This window comes from Staurois parvus, unplaced genomic scaffold (assembly GCF_062004578.1).
Source record: "Staurois parvus isolate SC_StPar_1 unplaced genomic scaffold, SC_StPar_1.0 ptg000129l, whole genome shotgun sequence".
Lineage (NCBI taxonomy): Eukaryota > Metazoa > Chordata > Amphibia > Anura > Ranidae > Staurois > Staurois parvus.
This window is the reverse complement of record NW_028317925.1, coordinates 3,486,814-3,507,085: the sequence shown is the minus strand read 5'-3', so window position 1 is coordinate 3,507,085 and position 20,272 is coordinate 3,486,814. Positions and strand designations below refer to the sequence as shown.

Here is a 20,272-nt window from a genome sequence, read left to right as displayed (position 1 = left end):
TTACCGGGCGGTCAGCTGTCCTCCTTCCTTCACTTCGGCCTCTCCCTCCCTTGATTTTCGCGGGGCCGCTCGGCTCCGCCTCCTCGCCAGTGATTGGCCGCCTGTGTGCCTTTCCTGAGCTACAGTACTGGTGCCCAATCACAGGTGAGGAGGCGGAGCCGAGCGGCAGCGCGGACATCGAGTGAGGGAGCGGCCGGATTGAAGGAGCTGTGCATCCTGGACTGGATCGTCGTGGGACTGGGAGCGGAGCCAGGTAAGAGACAGCAGCCCCTTGCCCGCCCCTGTACTTAGTGTGCCCTGCCGGCGGGCCAGATGAATGTGCTCGACGGGCCGCATTTTGAGGACCCCTGTCCTAGATGGTCTGCCCTCCAGGCTGTTAGGGATAGCAGTGACATCCAGGGCTGCCACCCCTGAGCTTGCCACCCCCACATCTTCACCCAACTTGGCAAATCTGTTTGGGTGCTCAAACCTAGGGCCAGCCTTCCTTTTCTGTGAGCCCCTACCACTCCCTCTCGTTACAGTAACCCATCTTCCTACCTCATAATCCTGATTAGCCCCTCCGCCCTCCACATCAATCCCATTAGCTACCTGCTCAGAGAGCAGAAGACCCCTTTGAAGGTTGTCAGTTCTGCCCAGTGTTGCAACTTGCTCCTCCAGATCTCTAAAACGAGCTTCCAGAAGGGCAAGCCACTCACATCTGTCGCAGCGGTAAACATACTGGAGCTGTTGCTCCATTTCTGCATACATGCGGCACACTGTGCACTGCACAAAACCTTCAACCCTGCTAGCACATGTTATCCCAGTTACAATATTAATAGGAAATATCAGTTGTCACTTACAGGTTAGTAGACTCCTGTTATAATCTCCTGCTGTCTACTCCGGTTTTTTAACTCCACTTAATCAAATGTCAACTTGGTCAAAGGTCTGGCAAGCAAAATACAAGCAAGCTCAGAGTGAGTTCTACAGCAAGTTATATAGTACCTGTATCACCTGTGACCAATTACCCCCTCCCCTATAATTAGAAGACTGAAGGAAGACCAGGAAAGGAAAAAAAAATGCTATTTAAAAAGTGACAAAGGGATTAAAAAAAGTAAAAGCTTTTAGCAAGACCCAAAGTTGAAAATAAAACAAGTACAAGCACCAGCTATCAGCAGCAGTCAAAAGTAAAACTTTTTCAAATTTCCCACTCCTTTTTAGCTATCAGCCAGCAAAAAATGCCAGACAATTATATTTGTGTAGTTTTTGCGGGAACGGGTTACATACCCTTGTTAGTGTGGTCGATAACGTTTTAGGGGTGCTTAGAAAAAAGGAAAGAAAGGAAGTGTGTTATGGAGCCTCACTCCATTGACTCCCAGAACATGACTTGGCCCCGCCCCAGGAAGAGAGGAAAGAAGAGATCACCCATGCACAGCGCTGGATTGAATGTAAGTATTTAGGGAGGTGGAGGAGGACAGAGAGCTTTTTTATTTATTTATTTTTACCTTGATGCAGTTTTGGCTTTAGTACCGCTTTAAGGGCAGCTCCTTTATTTGTCATTTTGTTGTTGTTGTTTTGTTTTTTTTTTTTTGTTTGTTAAAATACCAGTGGTGCCTACTGCACAGGGTAGAGTTCAGGAGTGTACTGCATCGGAGAGAGGGGCTGCTGCAGAAGGGCAGCTACAGCTTACAGTAGGAGTGCAATGTTAAGTGGGGAGAAGGTGCATTAGTGCTAAGGGGTGAGAGGGGATGACATTGGTGCCAAGTTAATGAGACATTGGTGCTAAATGGGGGGGGGGGCGCAATGTGCTAATTTCTAATGTGGGGGAGAGGGGGGGAACATTGAGGATTAGCAGAGGGAGATCAAGGATAAGTGGGAGAAGCGGGGGACATTGGGGATAAGTGAGAGAAGAGGGGGCATTAGGGATAAGTTGGGGGGAGGGAGCATTAGGGATAAGTGGGGGGGAGTGGGGGCATTAGGGATAAGTGGGGGGGAGTGGGGGCATTAGGGATAAGTGGGGGGGAGTGGGGGCATTAGGGATAAGTGGGGGGGAGTGGGGGCATTAGGGATAAGTGGGGGGAGTGGGGGCATTAGGGATAAGTGGGGGGAGTGGGGGCATTAGGGATAAGTGGGGGGAGTGGGGGCATTAGGGATAAGTGGGGGGGGAGAAGGGACATTGAGGATTAGTGGAGGGAGAGGAGGAACATTAGGCATAAGCGGAGGAGAGGGGGACATTGGGGATTAGTGGAGGGGAGAGTGGGGACATTGGGGATTAGTGGGGGGGGGGGGGTAGACGGGGGACATAGGTATTAGTGGGGGGGAGAGAAGGAACATTGGGGATAAGTGGAGGAGAGGGGGACATTGGGGATTAGTGGGGGGGGGGGACATTGGGATTAGTGGGGGAGAGAAGGGACATTGGGGATAAGTGGAGGAAAACGGGGGGACATTGGATTTAGTGGGGGGGGGGACATTGGGGATAAGTGGGGTGGGGGTGATGCTCTGTGTGAATGTAGTGTGCCCTATGTGACTGTACTGCACATACGGAGTGTCACATACAATAGTACACTTGGTCAGGAGGAATCCAGGAGATGTCCATTACCCATTACAGGTGGGGTACAGCAGTACACCCATTCCTGAAACAGCAGAGGTCTGAGCAGTATGCTGCAGGGAATGGAGGCCAATAAGAAGTCTGGAAAGTATGTATGGACATTTTGTGGAAAGAGGCCCAATCTGCTGGCTTTGCAGAAGATTAGCAGCTGCAGTAGAGTGCTGGTCTAGGACAAGCTGTAATACAATACATTAGGAGATAAAAAAGGGATATTGCAAAGGAGATAGGAGTCCGTGTACTGTGTACTCACTCAGAACTGCAACCGCACTGAAGAAAAACAGCACTCCCCTGCCCTCTCTGCCGTCATGTGCCGAGCAGTGAGGGTTTTGTGCTGCCGGACTGCTGTGTGTGTGTTTTACTAGGGAAATATGCTGCTGTGTATTTCTGTGCCGTGCAGCGAAGTACACAGCAGCGTGTCCTTGCTGGAAGCAGAGAGACCTGTGTTGTTTACACACAGGTTTCTCCCCTCCGTCAGTTCTACACAGCACTCGCTGGGTGCCAGCGGGGAATCTCCGGCCGGGACCTGATGATTGACATCTATAGCTGCCAATGGCAAAAGTGTGTGTTCATGAAGTGGTTCTGAAGGCACGATAGATATAGATATATAGATATATAATTTTTTTTTTTCTTCTAAATGCATTGTCTGCATAAACCTTCCATGAACACACACACATACCACTGGCTTCCAACTTGTCCATTCTGATTCTTAGTCAATCTAACAATTTGGCTTCTGTTGAATAGGGATGACCATGCACTGGTCAGAATTTGGCCTGTTTAGAAGGGATTTTCAATCCATCAATGGCCACCTTTATTTATAACATGTAGATAGCTCTTAAATCAGCACTTCATGTATTTGTTTTTTAAAACCTCTAGCTGCATAATAGTACTTTTTCCCACACTGTGCTCTGTGTAAAAGAAGTGACCAAGAGGCTGCAGGGAGTATTGCCATGTCAGAAGGCTGACATACTGAAGATGTATGCCCCTCTTTATCTTACCTAGATGACAGGGCATGTGATGATCGAAGGAGCACTCAGCTGTGAGAATATGTCTTGCCTAGCCACACTTGCCCAACCCGTGCTCCCCGCTCGGTGTTTGGGAGGGGTGGCAGTATAGAGAGTGGACTGCTCATGTAGGGTGAGGCAATCCCCCCTTTTTTTTTTTTTTCTGTAGCCAAGTGCCCATTTGTGAGGTGCTGGGACTGCACATTCAACAGCCAGGTATCCTGCCATCTCTAGGCAGGATGTAGAGGGTAACGAAGCCCATGGTAGAAGCAGTAAGGATCATTTTCAAAAACCGAGGGATATCATTTTAATGTATATAAGCTCCGATGTATATGGAATTTTCATTAAAATGTCATTAAAGGTGATCTAACACTTAAAGTACTCAGTTCTTCTCCACACTTTGCATCATCTCTGTGGGTTGTTTTCTGTTTTTTGGTTGGCCACTGATTGGCAGCACTGATAGGTGGCACTGACTGGCACTGATGGATGATACTGAAAGGCAGCTCAGATGGGCACTGATATGTGGCATTGATGTGCACTGACACAAGTCACTGATGGACACTGACAGGTGGCACTGCTGGGGCTAGCTACACTGATCATCAAGGCACACTGATCATCAGTGCCCTGAGGTGATCTAGTTCTAGTTTATCCTCCCAGCAATCCAGCACAATTATCCTGTTGTACACCACTTCAATCTGCTTTTAGAAGGTCAAGTTAGGACTCATGCACATGGGCGCAAAATGCACTTTGTATTTTGGTGTCTGGTATGTCCTGGTGCTGCGTACAGCCACAGACTAGAATGACTAAAGGTGGCTATGCGCAGCTATGCATTGCTAAAGCTTCTCATGCACACAGATTAATGTCCTGAACATGCTTTGGTGCCTCGTCCAGTGGCTGAAACTGTGACATCACTCGAAATACAGGACATTCAGTTCTGCGACAAAAGTATTGGCTCATAGAAAAGAAGAGTGAATGCTGCTATATGCAGCTATGCGCCAATACTTGCTTGGCACAAACACACAGATGTAATGTCCTGAACATGGGTAGCAACACCATGACATTTGAGGCACCAAAACACACCAGTGTATTTACGCTGTACGAGCAAGTGCACCCGTGTGCATGAATCCTTATAGACATGCTAGAGACAGATGTTGACATCTGTTGCGTCTTGTAGTTACGTGGAGGTCAGCAGAAGGAACCAATGAGCACAGCAGGGGGACCAAGGAAATCTGAGAAGAGCCAGACAACAAGCATTTTCAGGAGGGGTTAGTAATGGTAGCCTTAATGTTTCTCTTAGGAATTATTATTATTTTAAATTTTTTTTTAAGCTAAACCTCAAGGAACTAAAAAAGAGTTAAATGCTTTTTTTTTTTAGCATAGTGGACCAGGGAAAAAAAGGACTTTAACTTGCCTTCCTCCTCATTCCCCTAGCAGGTAGTTCACCTATTCTCTCCAACTCTGGGTTGTGGGTGAACCCTTGGCATCCTCGCTTACAGTGCAGAACTAAATGTCCTGTATTTTAAGTAATGTCACAGTTTTGGCCACTGGACGAGGCGCCAAAGAGAAGGGGCTTACTGGAACTTGCATGGAAGGAGGGGCCTGTGGGAGGGAGGGATAAAGTAAGTAAAATGTGCTTTTTAGTGGTACCCTAGACGTAAACAAGGAGGAGTAGCCCCATGTCAATGGTGGCTCTTGGAGTTGAGCTTTAATTTCAGTAGGAGATCTCTCAAATTTAAAATTACTTTGCTAAAAATTGGTTGAACTAATTATTCTTTTTTTTTTTTTTTTTTTTTTTTTTTTTTTAGGTTTTAGTCTGGATTTTATATGTTCATTGAAAATGTACTTAAAATTAACACATTGTTGACATAAATAGCTAGGACTTCTAACATAATCAATAGCATAAGTTATAGTCATATAATACAATAATACAAGGCTGCAAAAAATAAAACCTATACATAACCACATACCTATGTATATGCTAATATAAATGCACATACTCCAGTTAATGTAATAACTTATATAAATATTTCCCTATATAATATATATATTTTTTTTTTCCAAAAAAACGTTTTATTGAAGTATGAAAGGTAAACAAATGATAGACAGATACGGATCGCAGTCCGTGCAAAGTTTCTAGTACGTTCTCCCGTAACGCAGACGGGATCAAGACAATATATTAATTTGTAGAACATCAGAGGACGGAGTTCCACAGTAAGGCAAAAGTGATAGACGTAACCATAGCAATACTGACAGTAGCATGTACTTTAGATAATTATGGTATACACTAGGCTCTATGTAAGGAAAGTATACATAAGCGGATTCTGAAGTGGTCGTCAAAAGTATCCTCTCAAGGCATCTATGACATATATTTCCATCTCAAAAAAAATGTGGGTTACTGTTGTAGAATATTGTTACATCTGTATAGCTATGAGTGTTCCGTACCGAATGAGAATAATAGCTAATTAGACTATGAGAAAAGAGGGTGTAAATGAGAGAAAGAAAAGAAAAGAAAGAGAGGAGCGTGGGGATGGAGGAAGAATATGAGATGAGATATCAAAATGAGGTGGGAGGAGACGCACATGACAAATAGAAGGGGGGAATGGGGAGAGAGAGATGGAGAGAAAAAAAAAAAAAGGAGAGGGGGGGGGGAAGTGGTTGGATGATGAGGTTCATATTTAAATAAGCATAACCAAACCAGTTACATCTATTCGTAACAGCCTGGCTGTATCTAATTCATCTTTTTAATTAGCGATATAATTCAGTGAATGACCGTTAATGGAGTTTAATTATTCTTACTGTTTATGAACTTTTATGAACTTTTGAAATGTTCTTCCCTTGCACCAACAGCCTTCTTGTCTTGGTCTGCAGAAAAATGTTTGGTGGTCTTGGCTGTATAAATATTGTTTTTCCAGAAAATTGAAAATAATTAGTTTTTTTGTCTTCATAACTGATGCTTAAAGTGTTGATGTTTGGCCATGTTATACTATTTACTTTAGCTCAGATTAAAGGGAGGCTAGAGCTAACAGAAGTCCTACAAAAAAGAGACCATCATTTTTACTGTTTAAATTCTAATACTTTATTCTATTTTCTCTCCCCACCCTCTTCTTTTTTTTTTTTTTTTTTTTTTTCTTTTCTTTTTTTTTTTTCACCACAGGAAGGAACAAAGCTTCAAGAACCACAATGTCTGTCTGCCTAATGATTACTCATCTTAAGCTGAATACATTGTGATTTCCAGTAATAGAGACAGTATTTCTGAAGGCTGTCTACATTAATGAAAAGAGCAATGTAGTCAGCTTAACTGAATCATCTGAGTTCCCAGTTGAAAAATGCTTTATACAAGCTGGACATTCGCCTTTTAAAACTAAAATTAGTAATTTAAGTACATACTTTGTTTAGTCTTTAGATTTATTATTATGGAGCAATGTGAGGATATCCCCCCTCCCCCTGATGAACCTGGATGCAAGGAGATGGAGTTCACACCTGCTTGTCCCCCACCACTGCCGCCAAATGAAGAGCCTCCACCACCTCCCCTGCAAACGTCCAGTGACGCAGAGGTAATGGACGTTGGCTCTGGTGGTGATGGACAGTCACAAACCCCAGCAGGGGACCTGCAGCTAAACAACGGAGCACAGCTACTTACTAAAGGGTCATCTACCTACAAGAGCCATTCTACAGTACTAGATCCATTGCAAAGTGACCAAAGCCCCAGAACTGCTCGCCATGCCCCACCAGTTAAGAGGTTTACCCCTGATCTTAAGTTACTTAAAGATGTTAAAATTAGTGTAAGCTTTACGGAGAGTTGTAAAAGCAAAGATAGAAAGGTGCTTTACACTGGAACAGGTTCAGAGAGTCCAAAAGACTTAGGTAGCAATAAAACTGTCAATGGAGACTTGCATGTTTGTCCTTTTGCTGATAGTAGCAATGGTGAAAGTTTGGGTAATGATGAAATTGCAAGTACCAGAAATGAAGATCCAGAAACCGATCTGGAGAAGAAAGTGGAATACGCTGTTCTGGATGATCTTGAGGATTTTACAGAGAATGTGATGGATGTTGATGAGGATGGAGCCGAATTTGTATCAGAAACTATTCTACAGAGTGATAAGATCGACGATGAATCTCTTATTTACAACTATGAGGTATGTCTGTAATCCTAACCAAACAGATTCCTTACTAATTACTAACATTTCATTTGTTATTTGAGCAGCCTGCCTGTGTATTGAATTGTTGTGCTTTGTCATATGCATCTTAACCATGCGCTGGTCAGATATGTTTACTGTATTTTCCCAGTTGTATTTAAGTGTTGTGCAGTCAGCAGCATATTGTAGACCCATTCTTTGCCATCTCTAGCTCCAGATTGGAGGTACATGCTTGTGATCAGTGTGAAGGGGATTTGACCTCTCCCACCTTTTGGAAGAGGGGACGTGCCTGATAGTTTGTTTTGCAGGATGATTTTGATAATGATGTGGATGCACTGTTGGAAGAGAGTCTTCATACTACAAAAAAGAGAAGGCTAGAAGAGAAATTCGATGAAGACAGTGACCACCATTCTGACGGGGAGACCAGTGTTCAACCAATGATAACCAGGATAAAAACTGTTCTGAAAAGTAAGCAACTTCATGTGCTATGCATCAACTGTAAATGCTAAAGCATAGAAACGTCTACACCTACTAAGAAGCTGAATGAATGCACTGAGCAGCTTCTCAGCCTATAGCAAAGGAGGAAGCAGTAAGGTTCAGAAATGGTTCAGTGAGCTGCTTTTGTATATACCCAATGCCTAAATGTTATGTTTCCATGTGTATTGTATTCAACAGGATAAAGGAATAAATAGGTAAACTGTGTATTAAGACCTCATTTACAGAGGTGCTGTGGCCTGTACAGCTTGAATCGTCCGTTTATGTGGCTGGAGCTGCTTTGTAGGCAGCCTATGCAAAGCTATGGGAACACAGCTGCTCTACAGACACGTCAAACATCCTAACAGGCTTCTACATTTGCTGCCTTCATGCAGCTCCTGGCAACACCAGCCAAATAAACAAAAGGGGGTGGTTTATGCCATACGAGCCACAGCACCCTTGTGCATGGGAGCTAATTGTTAAAAACACCTGCCATATTTTTCTTTTTTCCTTATTTAAACTCCATTATGTAGGTCGTGGACGTCCTCCAACTGAGCCCTTGCCTGAAGGATGGATAATGACATTCCATAATTCCGGCATTCCTGTCTACTTGCACAGAGAAACACGAGTGGTGACCTGGTCCAGACCTTACTTCCTGGGAACTGGAAGCATCAGAGTATGTTCTCAAGGAACTTCTTTCCAATTCTGCTTTCTTTTGCCACTTAAATGAAGCATTAGACTTGTGTTAATGTAAATGTGGATGTTTAGCTGTTTAATGCACTTTTGTTTAATACATAGCACTTGTATCTGGATGTGCTATTAAAAATGTACATTTACATATAGTAAATGTCAAATGAATATCTGCTTCAAGATGGGGCTCTGTGTCTTGAAATCTTGCTTCTATTCCCCCTACAGTTAGCTTATTAGAGGTATTACTTTTGTAACTTTGACAAATTGTATTCGCGTTTCACATTATATACCTATTTAGAGTGAGTGTGTGTATTTGTATATGTACGTGTGTAAACACACTCACACACACGTACGTTCCTTTCCCCATACAAGTCTAAGAGAATTGAAAAGCAGCTGATGCATTGTGAATGGTTTCAGAAGTATCTCAAACTGATGTTAAAAGCACACTGCATTTGCCTTTCAAAGCCCATCTACACAAGCCTTTTTACTAATGTTTAATCAGTTCATCAAACATTAAGACTTACAAATTAAAGTGCAGCTTTGTTCACAATAATAATTTGTGAAAGGCAGGATTTTTAATGTAGAAAGGGACTAGAGAGGGACCGTATCTCTGGACTGAAGGGAATATAATTCCACTTTAAAGGAAACCATTTCTGTGAGAAAAGAGGGGGATGCCATTGCTGAATAATTGGAAATGCTAGCTTTCTGACTGTCAGGTTGATCCAGTAGCTTAGACACTGTCACTTAACTGGAACAATTATTCAGATCACAAGTTATCACTTTGCAGAACAGATGCTGGTTGGCTTAACAACTATGCTGGCTGCATACTCCTTCTCTGTCAGTGAAATTCTGGTATTGAAGGCAGAGCCTGGCAGAGGGATGTCAGCAGTGGCAATCCGATTTTTTTTTTTCCTTATATTTTTCTCATTACAGATTTCTCAACACTTTTTGTGTGTGGAATCTTTGGTAATGTATGCTGACTAGTATCTTATCTTACTTATTGGATGATATTCTTCTCTGCAACTAATTTAGCTAGAATGTGTATTATGAAAAATATAGTTAATTTGCCACCTGGTGCAATGTTTGCTTTTTAGAGACACGATCCTCCCATCAGCAGTATTCCTTGCTTGCACTACAAAAGAATGAAGGATAATGAAGAGAAGGAGAAGAATGACCTAACTCCAGGCCCTGGCCCCTCAGTGCCTGTGGGTGAAAAGTCATCAGAGCGCAATTCTGAGGAAGCAGATCCAGCTGCTGCTGAAAGCTTAGTTTCTGATGAACGAGAACGCATTGGCGAAATTGCACAAGGAGCCCTGGGCCAAGTCAGGGCTAAAGTGGAAGTTTGCAAAGATGAATCCATTGGTGAGCTAACCTATATATTAGAAGCCTAGGCATAAAAATTTGGATACCATCTCTTTTTTGTTTTTTTTTGTTTTTATTTTTTTTATAAAGTTTGTGAATATAATTTTGTGGGGTTTTTTTTTTTTGTTTTTTTGTAGGGAGGGCTTTTTACAAGGGTATAGCTCCAATTAGGTGAAATAAAAAAAACTCAATTTAATTTTAGGTCTACCTACTGTAACCCCAATACAAGTATATATTTTCTGAAAACAAGGACACCGGAGAATAGTTTTGGTAGTTCCAATATTTGTCACAGATAGTTCCAGTTAGTGAAGTTAGCAAAATTAGAGCCAATTTCCCCCCCCCCCCAAAAAAAAACATTAAAGATATTTTTACTGTGCATAAACGCAACCCAATTTTTCAGTAAAATAAAAAGATGTCTGTGAATGAACATGCAAGCTCCAGGTCTAGGCACTGTGTGCATGTTAGGGTTTTTTTTTTGTAATGTTTATTTCTTCTTTTTATTAGCCTCAGATGTAAAAATGGCTGTATTTCCACACCCGGAATGTTCAGGTGCTGTGTACAGCCACTTTATAGACATGAATGGCTATGTGCGGGTATGTGCCGGTACTCACATTAACCCTGAATACTAAAAGTCCATGTTTGTGGAATACGCCTGTATGTTGTGTACTGTACATGTTTATGCGAGTACCAGCGTATACCTGTGTATGAGTATTTATGTCTGAGACACCTGTAGGAAGCTTCCTGGGCACTGAAATACATTAATGAGGTCTTAGATTTTTTTATTTTCATCTGGTAGAGACCTACCTCTGCATCGGGAATACAGGGGAAAAAATACATTCTATCAGAATAATGAAGGCTTGGAACCTCCATGCTGCTATTGCTGTCTGTGCCTTCCTGTTCTGGTGACAACCAGGTTACGTCTCATTTTAAAAAGAAACAAACATTTTTAGAGCTGGCCTTTTAACTTTTTTTACTAACATTACTGTCAAAGCTTTCCCCCCTTTTTTATATCTTGCAAAACCACAACACCTAGTAACAGTTGTGAAGCAATGCATTTGTAACCACGTAGCTATTGTCTGTAGTAATACATGTTTTTGGTAATGAAAATTGTTCCCAAAGAGGCTGTCCCCCTCTCCTCAGTGCTGTTCATTTTGGCTTTGGAACCTTTTCGTGGCAGACATCAACCCCTATATAGTGGCTAGAAATAACGAGTTTATCACAAAACCTCTTCCATTTGTTGACAATATTCTTTCAAACATTCCACAGCGACGACCCCCCCAACTCCTTACACAGCTTTTTTAGCATAGTGTTAGCTGTACTGCTGACTTTGCACATTGTAATAATGCTTGAACATGAGCACAATGATTCTCCTCCAATTCTTACTAAATATTTCTTACTACTGCCTAAAAAACTTGACTCTGCTGGCCTCATATCAACTCACTCCCGCCACAAAGACAAAGCTCTGACTAAATGCTCCATAAATCTAATGGCCCAGGAAAACTCCCAGCACGGTACAGTGGATATAAAAAGTCTACACACCCCTGTTAAAATGTCAGGTTTCTGTGATGTAAACAAAATGAGACAAAGAGAAATAGAAATATTTTCAGAACTTTTTCCATCTTTAATGTGACCTATAAACTGTACAACTCAGTTGAAAAACAAACTGAAATCTTTTAGGGGGGGGAGTAAACATAAAAAAACTAAAATAAAGCAGTTGCATAAGTGTGCACACCCTCTTATAACCGGAGATGTAGCTGTGTTCAAAATTGAGCAATCACATTCAAAATCATGTTAAATAGGAGTCAGTACACACCTTCCATCATTTTAAAGTGCCTCTGATGAACCCCAAATAAAGTTCAGCTGTTCTAGTAGGTCTTTCTAGACATTTTCTTAGTTGCATCCTACAGCAAAAGCCATGGTCCACAGAGAGCTTCCAAAGCATCAGAGGGATCTCATTGTTAAAAGCTATTAGTAAGGTGAAGGGTACAAAAGCATTTCCAAGGAATTAGATATACCATCAGGGGTGTGGAAATTTTTTTAAAAAACTTCTTGTCCAGGGATTAAATCGGGGCCCCAATCTACTTGTCCCTCATGACAATCTACTTGTCCTGATAAAAAATAAATTTTTTTTAACCACAACCATATTCAAATCGGAGGTAATTTTTAGGAATGTCTGGGGCTTTTAAAAACAAAAGGGGCTTTATTGCGACTTAAACGTGTAATAATTTTAACATTGCGCTGTTTATCTCCTCCTCCCCTCCCTGCCTGTCTCCAGCACCGCACTTGGGGACTAGCAGGGAGGAGAGAGACCTTGCAGTGTAATGAGCACCGACTGACTGCTCGTCAGTAAGGGGAGAGGGGGGGGGGGGGGTCAGGGCTTATACTTTATCCCTTTCACTGCCAGAGTTGTTTTTGCTGCCAGAGCCATTTTTGTGTTTTTGCACGTTTAAATAAATAATTTTGGGCCTGAAGATTACATAAAACCTCCAAACATATATTTTCTGAAAGCAGAGACCCTAGAGAATAAGACAGTGGTAGTTCCAATTTTTTATGTCTCATGATTTTACCGCAAAACTTTAGTAAAAAAGGTAAGTTAATTTTAGGACACAAAAGAAGCAATAAATTACTCTATTTTTTTTGTAAAGTATAAAAGATGAGGTTGCAGTAAATAGATATCCAACTTGTCAAACCTTAAATTTGTGCGCGCTCGTGAAATGGTGACGAACTTCAGTACCCTATATTTTCTGTAGGTCGACACTTTTAAAGCTCCTTATAGGTCACCAGTATAGTGTATGGAGGAGGTCTGGTGCTAGAATTATTGCTCTCATCCTGGCATGCAGGGCGATATGTGACATGATTATCGCAATCGACTGTTTCATGCGTAGGCGCCCCAGCGTGTGCTTTTACGTTTGTACGTATGTATATGTGGGAGCCTCAATATTTTTTTGGGGGGGGATGGTATGTGTTTGGGTGTGACTTTCTTTTTTTACAATTGAAAAATTTTATTTATTTATTTTTTCATCACATAGGGGACAAAGTTTTCTATGTAATGATTTTTAGTGACAGGTTCTCTTTGAGACATCCAAGGTCTAAAAGACCCTGCATGTCTCCCTTCTGCTCCACTGAATGTAATGTGGTGCACATCACACCATATTACATTCTTTCACGGGGATTGTACTGCAGTCTCTCATCGGGGACCCGGAAGTGACATCGTAACATCACTTCCGGGTCAGCACAAGAAGGGGAGGGGAGTGGACTTGTCCGCTCTTCTCCCTCCCCTCTAGCTGACGGCAAGCGGAGCCCGGGAATCCTCACGGCGGGGCGACGCGGGGAGGCTGGCACTGTGTGAAAGCAATCGGCGGCAGTGCTGCTGCCGGTTGCTTCACCTGATAGGTGAGCCCGCTGCTTACCCGCAGCAGGGCTAAAGGAGGAAAAGAAACTACCTGCCCGGCGCCTGGAACTACACGTCCTGGGCATTGGGCGATAGGAATCCAACATCCCTGTACCATGGAACACAGTGAAGGCAGTCATCATCAAGTGGAGAAAATATGGCACAATAGTGACATTACTAATAACAGGACATCTCTCCAAAATTGATGAAAAGACAAGAAGAAAACTGGTCTGGGAGGCTGCTAAGAAGCCTACAGCAACATTAAAGGAGCTGCAGGAATATCTGGCAAGTACTGGCTGTGTGGTACATGTGACAACAATCTCCCGTATTCTTCATATGTCTGGGCTATGGGGTAGAGTGGCAAGACAGAAGCCTTTTCTTATGAAGAAAAACATCCAAGCTCAGCTAAATTTTGCAAAAACACATCTGAAGTCTCCCAAAAGCATGTGGGAAAATGTGTTCTGGTCTGATGAAACCAAGGTTGAACTTTTTGGCTCAAAAACATCACTACACATCTCCAAAAGAACACCATACCCACAGTGAAGCATTGAGGTGGCAGCATCATACTTTGGGGGCTGTTTTTCTTCATCTGGATCTGGGGCCTTAGTCAAGGTAGAGGGAATTATGAACAGTTCCAAATACCAAGTCAATATTGGCACAAAACCTTCAGGCTTCTGCTAGAAAGCAGAACATGAAGAAGAACTTCATCTTTCTGCATGACGACCCAAAGCATACATCCAAATCAACAAAGGAATGGCTTCGCCAGAAGAAGGTTAAAGTTTTGGAATGGCCCAGCCAGAGCCCATACCTGAATCCAATTGCAAATCTGTGGGGTGATCTGAAGAGGGCTGTGCACAGGAGATGTCCTCACAATCTGACAGATTTGGAGTGTTCTTGCAAGGAAGAGTGGGCAAATATTGCCAAGTCAAGATGTGCCATGCTGATAGACGCCTACCCAAAAAGACTGAGTGCTGGAATAAAATCAAAAGGTGCTTCAACAAAGTATTAGTTTAAGGGTGTGCACACTTATGCAACCATATTATTTTAGTTTTTTTATTTTTACTTCCTTCCACCTAAAAGATTTCAGTATGTTGTTCAACTGAGTTGTACAGTTTATCGGTTACATTAAAAGTGAAAAACGTGCTGAAATGATCTATCTTTGTCTCATTTTGTTACATCACAGAAACCTGACATTTTAACGGGTGTGTAGACTTTTTATATCCACTGTATATTAGGTGCTATCTAACCCTAAATTGAACTGCCAGGTTAACAGCTGGAGTGTACCTGAATTGTTTCTGGGGTTGTACAATTAGTAGAATATTATTTATTACAGGTACTTGCATAGCGCTGTCAATTTACGTGCAGACCTTTACGTTCAGGTCCCTCACTGACACACATACTAGGGCCAATTTTAGACAAGATCCAGTGAACCTACCAGCATGTCTTTGGAGTGTAGGAGGAAACCGAAGTACCCAGAGGAAACCAATGCAGGCACAAAGAGAACATACAAACTCCAGGCAGGTAGTGCTATAGCTGGAATTGGAACAGTAACCCTAGTGCTGCTACATGGACAAATCTATCAGAATTTAAAAATAAATATTTTGCGAAGCTTTATCAAATTGTTAAATCTTACATTTGAATAAATGCATAAGGAAACTTGTAACATTCATCCTCCTAGGCAGAAGGCAAACAATTGCTTAATCAGTGTTAATCTTTTAAAAAAAAAAAGTGAAACCCTACATTTACCTCCCATAGACGGGCCGTTTATAGGCCGAATTTTCGGCCAATAAACAAAAAAATCGGTCGGCCTCGTTGCCGATGCTGCCACCAATGTCCACGAAAAACAGCATGATCGACAAAATAAAATGAAGATCCGCGAAAAATGGCCGACGGGCTGGCCTCACTAATGGCATGAATATCGGCCGATTTTTCGTGTGGACGAAAATTCAGCCGATAAATGCCCCGTCTATGGCCTGCCTAACACTTTCATTATGCTAAGCTGTTAAAGAGCAGGTAAGCAGCAATCAAAAGGATTAGGGCAATTGTACATTATTCCCCCCCCCCCCCCCATATTGCCCCAAGGTTTGGAGCACCACCCTAGGACACCACTCTGTCCGCCATTAGACCCCCCCCCCCCCTTCTTTTACTGGGCCTTACACCCACACTGCCAAAACCACCCCAACCCCCCCATCACTAACCCACTTAAGACCATACTATTACTACATAGAATATTTATTGCTGTAATCTTTAGATGCTTTTTCACATTCAGTGTATTGAGTCACATGTAAACTAAGTTGCTGGTTTGTTCCACAACTCTGTCCTTTGTTCCATCCCCTTGCTTGAATAAACATTTTTGTAAAAAAAAAAAGTTTCATATGGGTTGCAGTGCCTTCTATGGGTCCTTGTGCAGTATTGATAAAAGCCTGTGCATGCTTGCATGAGTGACAGTTTGTTTTCTCCCTGTACAAAATTAAGTAGTCGTTGGTGCCCCATCATCTGTGAAGTGAGACTTTTCCTTTTTATTGGTGCTTTTATTGTGAGCTCTTACTGAAAGTATACAATGTCTAGTGACCGTTTACATTCTTAATATTTTATTCTATACCAGAAATTGAAGATTTCCGAAGCTACTTGGAGAAGAGATTTGATTTTGAGCAGGTTACTGTTAAGAAATTTAGGACATGGGCAGAAAGAAGGCAGTTTAATCGAGAGGTAAAGCGCAAGTTAGCGGAATCTGAAAGACCAATTTTACCCGCCAATCAGAAACTTATAACCTTGGCTGTTCAAGATGCACCAACAAAGAAAGGTTTGTTTAATCTGTGCATGTAGTTAAAACATTTTTTATCATCTTAAGACTGTACTTGACGAAACAAACCTAATTGGGTAATTTTATTTTCCACTTGCTGCCAGCTCATGGTACTTAAACTGTGGACAGGTGGCACGGCTAGGCTCAGCAACGTACTTTGCTGAGCACATGTTCACTGGCGTGCCACTCCTGTGACTGCTGTATCCACAGAACACAGTGGATTACGGTTTCCAGTACCCAGCCACATTGAGCGGCCGGGGGATCATGTGATCACTTTGCAATCATATGATCACAATGTCAACAAAGCTGTTATGAATGAATTTCATTTATAACAGCTGTGATTCCTATAGTGATGCTGAGATTGGTCCAGGTTTAATGTGATAGCTGTCGGTCAATCACTGCACCCTGTACCATGTGATAGCAAGGCACTTTATTTTGGTCATACTGTCACCAGTTAGTATCTCTGATCATCGCCACACTAGTCATATGACGATGCTGTACTGCACTGATGACCGTATATAAAAATAAATTTCTTCATGTTGCAAAAAATTGTGACAAATTTACAACTTCAATAAACTCGACATGCCTCTTTATAAATACCTTGGACTGCCTACTTCCAGAAAGGGGTCATTTTGGGGTGCTGGGGGGTATATGTACTGTCCTGGCAGTTTAGGGCCTCAAGAAATGAGACTGTCAGTATATTAGTACTAATCAATTTTCAAGTGTGTGTATATGTATGTATGTACAGCGAAGAAATAAGTATTTGATTCCCTGCTGACTTTGAATGTTTGCCTACTCACAAAGAAATGATCAGTCTAAAAATTGAATGGTAGGTGTATTGTAACACTGAGAGACAGAATAGCAGAAAAAAATCCAAAAGAAATGCATGTCTAACAAATGATGCACTGATTTGCATGTTCATGAGGGAAATAAGTATTTGATCCCCTTCACAAAACATGACTTAGTACTTGGTGGCAAATCCCTTGTTGGCAATCACAGAGGTCAGACATTTCTTGTAGTTGGCCACCAGGTTTACACACATCTCAGGAGGGATTTTGGCCCACTCCTCTTGGCAGATCCTCTCCTAGTCATTAAGGTTTAGTGGCTGACGTTTGGCAACTTGAACTTTCAGCTCCCTCCACAGATTTTAAATTGGATTAAGGTTTGGAGACTGGCTAGGCCACTCCAGGACCTTAATGTGCTTCTTCTTGAGCCACTCCTTTGTTGCCTTGGCCGTGTGTTTTCTGTCATTGTCATACTGGTACACCCATCCACAACCCATTTTCAATGCCCTGGCTGACGGTACATTGCCCCATCCATCGTCCCTTTGATGCGGTGCAGTTGTCCTGTCCCCTTAGCAGAAAAACACCCCCAAAGCAGAATGTTTCCACCTCCATGTTTGACAGTTGGGATGGTGTTCTTGGGGTCATAGGCAGCATTCCTCCTCCAAACAGCGAGTTGTGGATGCCAAAGAGCTCGATTTTTGGTCTCATCTGACCAACACTTTCAACCAGTCCTCCTCTGTATCATTCAGATGTTCAGTGGCAAATTTCTGGACATCTGCGTTCTTGAGCAGATGGACCTTGCGGGCACTGCAGGATTGCAATCCTTGTTGGCATAGTGTGTTACCAGTTGTTGCCTTGCTGACTGTGGTCCCAGCTGCCTGGAGATCATTGACAAGATCCTCACGTGTAGTTCTGGGATGATTCCTCACTGTTCTCATGATCATTGACACTCCACGAGGTGAGATCTTGCATGGTGCACCAGACCTAGGGAGACTGACAGTTGTTTTGTGTTTCTTCCATTTGCGAATGATTGCACCAACTGTTGTCACCTTCTTACCAAGCTGCTTGGCGATATTTTGGTAGCCCAGTCCAGCCTTGTGTAGGTCTACAATCTTGTCCCTGACATCCTTGGACAGCTCTTTGGTCTTTGCCATGGTGGAAAGTTTTGGCATCTGATTGTTTGTTTGCTCCTGGAGACAGGTGTCTCTTATACAGGTAACAAAATTAGATTAGCAGCACTCCCTTTAAGAGACTGCTTCTAAACTCAGCTCGTTACCTGTATGAAAGAAACCTGGTAGCCAGAAATCCTGCTGAATGGTAGGGGATCAAATACTTATTTCCCTCATGAAGATGCAAATCCGTGCATAATTTGTTAGACACGCAATTCTTTAGATTTTTTTTTTTTTGTTGCTATTCTGTCTCTCAGTGCTACAATACACCTACCATTCGATTTTTAGACTGATAATTTCTTTGTGAGTGGGCAAACATTCAAAATCAGCTTCCACGTAAGAGCTAACAAACTCATTGACTATTTATACACTGACACTAATTGCAATTTAAAAAGCCACAGTGTATAAATAGTCAATGAGTTTGTTAGCTCTTACGTGGAAGCATTGACTGGGCTAGATACTGAGCCATGGGGATCAGCAAAGAACTGTCAATAGTCCTGCGTAACAAGGTAATGGAACTTTATAAAGATGGAAAAGGACATAAAAAGATTTCCAAAGGCTTGAATATGCCAATCAGTACTGTTAAATCACCTATTAAGAAGTGAAAAGTACAGGGATCTCTTGATACTAAGCCAAGGTCAGGTAGACCAAGAAAGATTGCAGCCACAACTGCCAGAAGAATTGTTCGGGATACAAAGGGAGACCCATTGTAACCACAAGAAAAATACAGGCTGCTCCGGAAAACAGTGTGGTTGTTTTGAAGGAGCACAATATGATGACACTTGAACAAAAATGAGCTGCATGGTCGAGGTGCCAGAAAGAAGCCTTTACTGCATTAATGACACAAGAAGGCCTGGTTAGGCATGTCAAGGTGTTGTCAGGCATATTGTAATCGGACTTTTTTGTGGCATTCGTGCAGTAAAAGCACTTCTGGCACTTCAATCAAATAGCTCATTTTTGTTCAAGTATCACCGTATTGTACTCCTTAAAAACAACCACACCATCTTTTTCCAGAACAGCCTGTATTTCTTTTGAGGTTGCCTGTGGGTTGTTCTTTGAATCCCAGACAATTCTTCTGTCAGTTATGGCTGTAATCTTTCTTGGTCTACCTGCCCTTGGCTTGGTATCAAGAGATCCTCGAACTTTCCACTTCTTAACAGGCGATTTAACAGTACTGATTGGCATATTCAAGGCTTTGGACATCTTTATATGTCCTTTTTCCATCTTTATAAAGTTCCACTACCTTGTTACGCAGGACTTTTGACAGTTCTTTTCTGATCCCCATGGCTTAGTATCTAGCCTAGTCAGTGCTTCCCCATAAGAGCTAACAAACACATTGACTATTTATACACTGACACTAATTGCAATTTAAAAAGCCACAGATGTGGGACATTAACCTCTAATTGGCATTTTAACCCGTGTGTGTCACCTTGTGTGTCAGTACCAAGGCCAAACATTCCAGGGTATGTAAACTTTTGATCCGGCCATTTGGGTGCTTTCTGTTACCATTATGATTTAGGAAGGAGCCAAACAACTATTTGATAATAAATGGCTTCATATAATCATCATCCTTCAATAAAAGAGCATTTTTTGGCATGATCAGTCATATTTGCAATATCCATGCCAAAATTTCACAATTTCTGCCAGGGTATGTAACTTTTGTGCACAACTGTATATACACAGAAGTGAGTTCACCCCTTACATTTTTGTAAATATTTTATTCTATCTTTTGATCCAACACTGAAAAAATTACACTTTGCTACAATGTAAAGTAGTGAGTGTACAGCTTGTAAAACAGTGTAAAAGTGAGTACACACCTAAGTGAAAAAGTCCAAATTGGGCCCAAAGTGTCAATATTTTATGTGGCCACCATTATT

At 42.1% G+C, this 20,272-nt stretch overlaps 1 protein-coding gene across 1 annotated transcript in view; it reads left to right on the top strand.

Annotated features, from left to right (window-relative positions):
- DGCR8 (DGCR8 microprocessor complex subunit) overlaps positions 1 to 20,272 on the top strand; it is a 76,059-nt gene that overhangs the window by 24,566 nt on the left and 31,221 nt on the right. Inside the window, exons 2-6 of the mRNA XM_089672460.1 lie at positions 6,740 to 7,721; positions 8,030 to 8,189; positions 8,729 to 8,871; positions 9,980 to 10,247; positions 16,244 to 16,441. Of these exons, the coding sequence (XP_089528586.1) occupies positions 6,999 to 7,721; positions 8,030 to 8,189; positions 8,729 to 8,871; positions 9,980 to 10,247; positions 16,244 to 16,441 (1,492 nt within the window). The 5' untranslated portion in view covers positions 6,740 to 6,998. The remainder of the gene's footprint in view (positions 1 to 6,739; positions 7,722 to 8,029; positions 8,190 to 8,728; positions 8,872 to 9,979; positions 10,248 to 16,243; positions 16,442 to 20,272) is intronic.